General features: G+C 38.8%; 1 protein-coding gene across 1 annotated transcript; it reads left to right on the top strand.

The window, feature by feature from the left end:
- On the top strand, positions 3,572-5,635 carry LOC107636871. The gene is made up of 5 exons (XM_016340345.1): positions 3,572-4,367; positions 4,455-4,651; positions 5,009-5,065; positions 5,296-5,396; positions 5,542-5,635. Exons 1-5 carry the CDS (start codon positions 3,572-3,574, stop codon positions 5,633-5,635), a joined length of 1,245 nt encoding a protein of 414 aa, XP_016195831.1.

Below are 8,502 nucleotides of genomic sequence, written 5' to 3'. Positions count from 1 at the left end.
GCCGTCGCCGTAGAGTGGAGGTGGAGGAGTGACCGAGAGAGAGAGAGAGAGAGAGTCTGACGTGAGGGAGAAGAGAACGCGAGAACTAGGGAAGGAGGGAGGCTCTATTCCGCGCCGCCATGCCTTCACGCCGCCGAAGGAGGTCACGTCACCGTCAGATCTGAAGCCGAGGAGCCGAACGCCGTCGAAGCCGCACCGTCGCGTCACCGTGGCTGTGCCTCCGTCGAACCCGTCACACCGCCGCTGCCGTGATGTCATTGCTGTCGCGAGGGAGAAGAGATGCGTGAGGAAGGAAGCTCGTAGGGGAGAAAAAAGACGCCGCCTGTGCTGCCAGCTCCGTCGCGTTTGATCTCCACTGTCGCCGTCGAAGGTCCGTCACCGAGGACGTGGAGAGGAGCCGCCGTTCATGCTTGTCACCACCAAAAGAGGAGCCGCTGCCGCCATCGATTGTCACTGGAGAACACACCGTACCGCCGTGCCTCTGGTTGCCGGAATCACGGACCGGAGAGAAGGGGGCTTCCTTTCCTGTTGTTGTTGCCTCGTTCTTTTATTGTAAGCCATCTCTGTTTTGAATTCCATTGAATTCATTTCTGTTTTTGATTCCATTGAGTTTGAATTCTCCATTTTGCTGCAACCATGGTCACTGTTGTTGGAGTTTAATTGATTTGGTTTCTGTTTTGATTTGAATTTTGATTTGGTATAATGCTGCCTGTTTTGGTCACTGCTTCTCTGAGTTTAAATGATGGGTTTTCTCAGTGATAATATTCTAGGTGATTGAGTGATGCAACTTTTATGTAAATTAAGATTTATGACACTCCCTGTAAACATAGAGATGGATTATCACACTTCACCACCCTAAAGATACTGTAAACATGGAGATGGATTATAACTGGTGACTATTTCCTTATGAGGAGTAGCATTCTAGAGTTATGCATTGAGTTATAGAGTTCATGAGTACATGCAATCCATCTTTTTGATTTTGTAGCACTATGCTTTTGCTATATTTCAATGTCAGACTTAATTTGATACCCTGAACAAGCTGCTCTTGCATTGTATTTTTATTGTTGCTATACTGTGCATTATTTCTACTATTATTTTTGCTTTGTATATGACTAATATATGACCTGTTTTCACATTAAGATTGGTGTATTAGTACTTCTATTGATTAGGCACATCTTATTAAAAGATGGGAATCTTTTTCTGCTTTTTGCAATAGGTGTGGAACATGGAAAGGAGATAAACTCTGCAGTAGTTGCAGACAAGTGCGGTACTGCTCTGAGAAACACCAGTTAGCCGAATTGTTTAGATGTTTTATTTAGTCTTCTTTCCACAAATTTTATCCTAATAGTTATCTTTTGTTTTCCTCATCCCCTCTCTCTATTAGTAAACATTATTAGCATTAGGCTTAGTATTATATTTAATTTGCTAACTTTTTTGTTCATTGGAAAATCATTATGAAGGTGAGGGAGAACTTAGTATTATATTTAATTCTGCTTCACTGCTTCTACCTCGCTGCTTCTGCTTCACTGCCTTGGCTGATTGTGGGTTGTCATATGTGGTAAGTGGTCTTTTTCTGATTTTCTTTTGTTTAGTTAGGGCGTGTTTGGCTGTTGGCCATTTTTGTTGGAGTTAAGAAGAAGAAAGGAAAGCGGTGTGTGAGTTTCTACTTTTGTGTTTGTTTCAGTCCTTTGAATAGTGATTAGAGTTTGGATTATGAGATGAGACGTGATTAATTGATTATGGTGTTGCGATTAGGGAGCGGAATAAAGTATGGGAATGTGGGATTTGCTAATCTTTTGCTGTTGCTTTTGTTCACTAAATTATTATTTGGAAATGCTGTTGTGATTTTATTTTGATTTTAATATTGATTTAGTATGTCACTGGTTCTCTGTCAATGCTGCTTTGATTTTGTTTTAATTTTAATATTAATATGTTATAATACTGTTATGATTTTGATTTGGTTTTAATATTAATGTTATATTTAGTATAATGCTGTTTGATTTTGATTTGGAAATTGGTTCTCTGGAAATGCTATTTTGATTTTATTTTGATTTTAATATTGATTTGGTATAGTGCTATTCTGATTTTGGTCAGAATAGGATAAGAGTATTGGAAAACTGATTCATCTGTGTTTTCTTGACCTTTCTAACACTCCATTGCAGACACTACCAGATTCATATGTGATTTGATAAGCTTGCGTTACCTTGATATCAGAGGTAGCAGTGTGCAAGAGATGCCTTGGGAAATGCTATAACTAACTCTTAGTTCTTGATGAGTGTTGCAGAGAAATCAAACGGTATCTTTTTTCTTTTGGATTATTTACTGCGAGAAGGATATAGATACCACACTCAGGAATATATGAAAAGATGAGGGCATAGTGGCAAGGAATTCATATGTTTGTCCATTAATTTTCACAAACTGGAAGGGGATTAAAGATAAAGAAGCTATTTGGGAATATGTTCAAGTGAGAATATTAGTCTTGTTTCTTTTAGAAACTTAAGGAAATGTACACATTTTATTCTTATTAGCAAATAATATGTGATTGTGGATCTTACAACAATTTTTATAAGTCAAATTTGATGGAAATGTTCAATTATTTTTTTTTAGTGACTTTATTCAAGTAGTTTAGATTATTTATTGACATTAAATAATTAAAAAAAATTGAAATTAAAACCGTTGCCAAAAACGATACCAATGGTAACGCTTTAAAACCGTTGTCTTAGAAGACTATAAAATGGCAATGGTATTAAAACTGTTGCCAAAAAATGACACCAACGGTAACGCTTTAAAACCGTTGGCTTTGTGAATAATAAAACTACAATAGTTTAAAACCGTTGCCTATTCAGTTATGGTTTAAAACCGTTGGATCATGAAAGAGAACAGTTTAAAACCGTTGCTTATCAAGTAACGGTTCGAAACCGTTGTTTAAAATTTTCTTTCAAAACCATTGTCTATGCCAGTAACTTTGGCAACGGTTTTTTTGTTACCGTTGCCTTAGGTAAAAAACCGTTGCCTTTGATCATTGGCAACGGCCGCATATACCACAGGTCAAAAACCGTTGCCAAAGCGTTGCTTAAAGTTTTAGGAACGGTTTTTCAATCTACGACAACGGTTTTTGACCGTTGCGAAAACCCTTATTTGTTATAGTGTTTGATTTTAAATATTTAATAGAAAATAATTAAATAATATTATATTTATTAATAAATTAATTTAGGTTTATAAATTTATTTTTTAGTATTAGAGAAATATTTAAAAGAATATCACGTTACATATCATGAATTTATTTTTTTTAATTAGTAATGATATCAGTTGAAAGAATTTTCTCAACTATGAATATAATAAAGAGTCGACTTCTAATCATACGGGAGATGAATTTTAAATATTTTTTAGTGATATATAACGAAAAAGAGCATTTGATTGTATTGACAATGAAAATATTATTTAAGTTTTTCAAAATATGAAACCTAAAAAAAATAGAATTTGAAGTTATATGTTATTATTTTAGTATTTTAATTTATTAATTAGATAATTTTAAGATGGGGAAATTGATCCTGAGTTTACTGCAGCTGTCATGGATTTCTTCCAGTCAGCTGAGCTACCAAGAGATTCTAATGTTACATGGGTGGCTCTGACTCTGAAGTTTGTGGGAGCAAGGGAGATTAAAGATCTTCGGCCGATTAGCATGGTAGGGTGTGTGTATAAGGTCATTTTGAAGGTGTTGGTGTGGAGAATGAGAAAGGTAATGCTAGACTTAGTAGGGGAGACTCAAAGTGTGTTTGTGCAGGGGAGGAAGATTCATGATGGGGCTTTGATTGCGTGTGAAACTGTGCAATGGTTGAAGCAAAGAAAGAAGAAATCGGCAATAATCAAACTGGACTTTCAAAAAGCTTACGATAGAGTCAAGTGGAAGTTTGTGGATATTGTACTTCAGAAAATGGGCTTTGGGCAAAGATGGCGAGGGTGGATCAAGGAATGTGTGTGCACGGCGTCTATGTCACTTTTGATAAATGGCTCACCTTCGAAATCTTTTAAGATGGAATGGGATTTACGACAAGGGGATCCTCTTTCTCTGTTTCTTTTTGTTCATGTTGTTGAGTTCCTTTATAGGATGGTAGGAGAGGCAGTAAGACATGGAAGGATCTCTCCTTTGTTGGTTGGAAAAGACAATATTGAGTTGTCTCACTTGCAATTTGCAGATGACACAATACTTTTTTGTCCCCCGGAGGAGGAGACTATTTGCAATTATAAGCGGCTTCTACGGTATTTTGAGATGATATCTGGCTTGAGTATTAACTTTGATAAATCTAGCTTGATTCCGATTAATTGCGAGCGAGAGTGGTCACAAAGGATGTGTAGCTTGTTGGGGTGTAAGGAAGAAACGTTGCCAGTCAAATATCTTAGTATTTCTTTGGGAGCGAATCTGAAATTGGTCAAGACATGAAAACCACTTATAGATAAAGTAGAAGAGAAACTCAATCTGTGGAAAGCCAAAACGATTAATAAAGCTGGTAAGCTGGTACTCATCAAATCTGTGCTTAATAGTCTGCCGGTTTACTACCTTAGCTTATATAAGATGCTCAGAGCAATAGTAGATAAGTTGATATCTTTGCAGAGGAGGTTCTTGTGGAGTAATGAGGACGGAATGGATGGGGTACCTTTGGTAAGGTGGGATATTGTGCAAGCTCTAAAACGCTTTGGGGGTTTGGGCGTGGGTGATGCAGTGCTCCAGAATACAGGATTGTTGTTCAAGTGGTGGTGGCGGTTTTCAAAGGAGGATTGCCCATTATGGAAGAAAATTTTGTACTCCTGCAATGACTTGAATCCAAATGTCCTTCTTTCTTGTCAGCCAGTCCCTAAAACAAAGGGTCCCTGGAGGGACATTTGTTAGTTGCAGATAAGAAAACAGCAAGGAAGAGATAAGATGGTCAGAGGGTTATCATTAGAGTTAGGAGATGCTAGAAGAATTCGTTTCTGGGAAGATAATTGGCTATCATGTGGTCTGTTGCAGGATGTATTTCCAAGGCTTTTCTCAGTTTCAAACCAAGTTTTAATTGGCTATCATGTGGTCTGTTTCTGGGAAGATAATTGGCTTTTATAGGGGACTGTGGGTTCTGGGATAGACTGAAGTGGATATGGAACTTTCATTGGAGAAGAGTACTATTCCAATAGGAGTTAGAATTAGTTAACCAACTTCATGGAGTTCTACAATCTGTCAGGTTAACAAGTGAGAGGGAGGACAGAATCGTATGGAAATTTGATAGATCAGGAGTTTATTCTACTAACTCATTTGTGCAGGCTTTGCAAGCTGAGACTCTCCCGGAGGACATTACGAGTTATAGTTTCACTAGATCTATATGGAGAGGACTAGTACCACAAAGAGTTGAGCTATTCACCTGGTTTGTGTTAGTTGGTAGGGTCAATACTAAGGAAAGATTGATTAGATTGGGCATTATTGATCATAGGGATATGATTTGTGTTTTATGTAAAAAAGAAACTGAGAATGATTTTCACTTATTCATTGGCTGTGAATTCACGTGGCAGGTGTAGTGTGCTTGGTTATATGCCTATAATAAACTTTGATCTATTCCAGGAACCATTAAGCAACACTTTGAGAGTAGGACAGGAGCTCTTGTAAGAAAAGACGAATGTAACAGGTGGCTAATTGGCTTTTTTGCTATCATTTGAAATACGTGGTTGAAAAGGAATGCCAGGATTTTCAGGAATCAAGAAACAGGCATTGCGGAAGTTATTACCAAGTCGATTAGGAGCTACAAAGAGTGGGTTGGCGTTGTTTCGTCTAGTTGTTGATGGCAATGCTGGAGATAACTACAGTTTCTTGTTTAGTGTTTGTATTGTAACTCTGGACTTTCTAAATGCTCCACCTTACTGTGTTGAGCTTTTTGTTTAAAAAAAAAGAGAGAAAAACTGAGTGTAACACACTAATATTCAAATCCTTATGCTCGAGTCATAAGTCAATGATATTACGGTGGTACGACTCTCAGGTGGATTTTTAGTATATAATTATAAGTATATTTGAAAGGAGTATTAATCGAGGAGACTGAAAAGAGTAAAAATAAAATGGTGAAGACGTATTACTCACGTTTCGACAACTAAAAGATAAAGCGTGAAGTCGAAAGTGATATAAGGATAAAGGCATAGAGGAGAATGAGAAAAGGACAATATATAGATATATAACATAAGTAAATAGCCACTAGTTGCGACCCACGAAGTTTAGGTCGGCTAGGGTACAGTATGAAAGTAGTTGACAACAGTATCTCCTAATCTCTCCCAAAAGAAACATAAGAGCCTCTATAGGCAAGTTCAAAAGAGTTCAATACATAATATAAGCTTTCCCAAATAAAGGTGGTGAGATTCTAATCAAATATAAAGTAGAGAATAAAAAGATCTTTGCCATCTCTCAGATGAACCACAGCTCACCTTTGAGCACCTGGACCTGTATCTGAAAAACAAGAGATATATACGGAATGAGAACCCCCGACCGATGGGTTCCTAGTACGGTAAAAGTGCCAAATAAATACAATGCATTGTAATAAAAACTCATTAAGCATCCTAAACTTCCTTTCACCAAACATTCACCCTATGTTCTCGCGAATCCATAAATAGGAAATTTTCATAAGGGAATGCTAAATCTAATTCATCTTCCTCATGCTTCCCAACTTTCTAACTCTCCAATGAATCAGAAACGTAAACAAAACTATCACCAGTTATTCTGTCTCAGCAATTCTATATCAATACATCATATCTTCACCTGGAGCAAGTGAATTCACTTTATTGCGTCTACCCAGGGAGCTCAAATTATCTCATTCAATAATCATCATCATTATTCAATCACATCATCAATTCATCTCATCAAGAACAGCCCTCAGTGTCCATCGACACCAGCATGAGGGACCTCTCAGTTGTACAAACACAAGCAATACAGACAAGTAATACACAATTAAAGTACAAGTAGAACAAGTTGCACATAATAAGGTAACATAGCATACATGATATAGCAATCCAAAACAAATAGGCCTACCCAAACAATTCAAACATATGCAAATGATGAATGCCTGCCCTATGGCTGATGATATCATCTGTCGATTATCAAGCCAACCCGACGTGTCCGGTAGCTAATCTAAGCACAGTTTCTCTGTTGCGCATTAATATCATTAGAGGGAGTACGTGCCCTGTCACCATTAGAGGGTATCTGCGCCCTGTCGCCATTAGAGGATATATGCGCCCTGTCGCCATTAGAGGGTATATGCGCCCTATCGCCATTACAACCAGAGAGAAAACACAAGCATACTCACATTCAACATTTTCTAACATTATTCATTTGCCACATTCGTTCATTAATCATATATGCATCTCCGGTATACTCGCCACATGTTAAAGCTTCCTCAATCAATCATCATTGTTATCAAATCTCAAACATTAACCTGGAGCAAGCGGGACAAACCACAACCCTTGCTACTATCCAGGTATCACAAATACACATTCGTTCATAATCACACTCCATTATTACCAATTCTCAAACAACGATCCAGAGCAAGTGGGACGAACCACGACCCTTGCGTCTACCCGGGAAGCCTCTATACTAACCAACCTGGAGCAAGTGAGGCGCAACCACAACCTTTGCATCTACCCAGTAGGTACGTTCTCATATGCCCGGGAAGAACCAAGGAGGGGATCCTAACCTCCCATCATCTCGCTAGGGGCGATTTTACAATACCAGGAGGAACAAGGAAGGGGATCCTCACCTTCCTTCATCTCTCTGGGGTCACACTTTCGAGAAAGAGAGCTCAAGATAAAACAATCATTCAACGCCATATTTTCATTTCCAGCTATAAATCAATATTTATCATAGCCATCCGGCTCATAACATAACCCATAACCAGCCAATAATCATTATTAAATACAGCCTTCTGGCCCACGGCATACATCGCACTTCCATCATCACCCTCAGCAACTCATACAATCATCATTAATCATAATTCATCATTAGTTCTCCCCTTACTTCGTCCACAAGTTACCACATCTCCTAGCCTCTTTCCATCGCTAGGCATACTATAAGTATTTAGGACATAAAGGGTGAGAATGGAGACTTAGAAGTCTGAAATTTGGCTTTAAAAACTCAAAATCAGCTTTGGGGTGAAAATAGGGTCACGCGTGCGTGTCGCCCACACGCACGCATGGAAAGCCCAAAAAGTGTAGTGACGCGTATGCGTCGCCCACGCATACGCGTGGATGGAAGAAAAGCCAGGTGACGCCCGCGCGTCATGCATACGCGTGGGTGCGTTTTCTGCCCCACACACAAACGCAGCACAATTCTCGCACAACTCTCGGGGATTTGGCTGGGCAATTGGAACAGCACATCGATGCGTACGCATCGGCCAGGCGCACGCGTGGGTAGTGAACATTTGAAAACGACGCGTGCGCGTCGGCCACGCCTACGCGTGGGAGTGCGTTCTGCCAAAAATTTTACTAAGTTAAAAAGCT

Source organism: Arachis ipaensis, chromosome B04 (genome assembly GCF_000816755.2).
Source record: "Arachis ipaensis cultivar K30076 chromosome B04, Araip1.1, whole genome shotgun sequence".
Taxonomy (NCBI): domain Eukaryota; kingdom Viridiplantae; phylum Streptophyta; class Magnoliopsida; order Fabales; family Fabaceae; genus Arachis; species Arachis ipaensis.
Note: the sequence above shows the minus strand (reverse complement) of the source record. Positions and strands in the feature narration are given on the sequence as shown.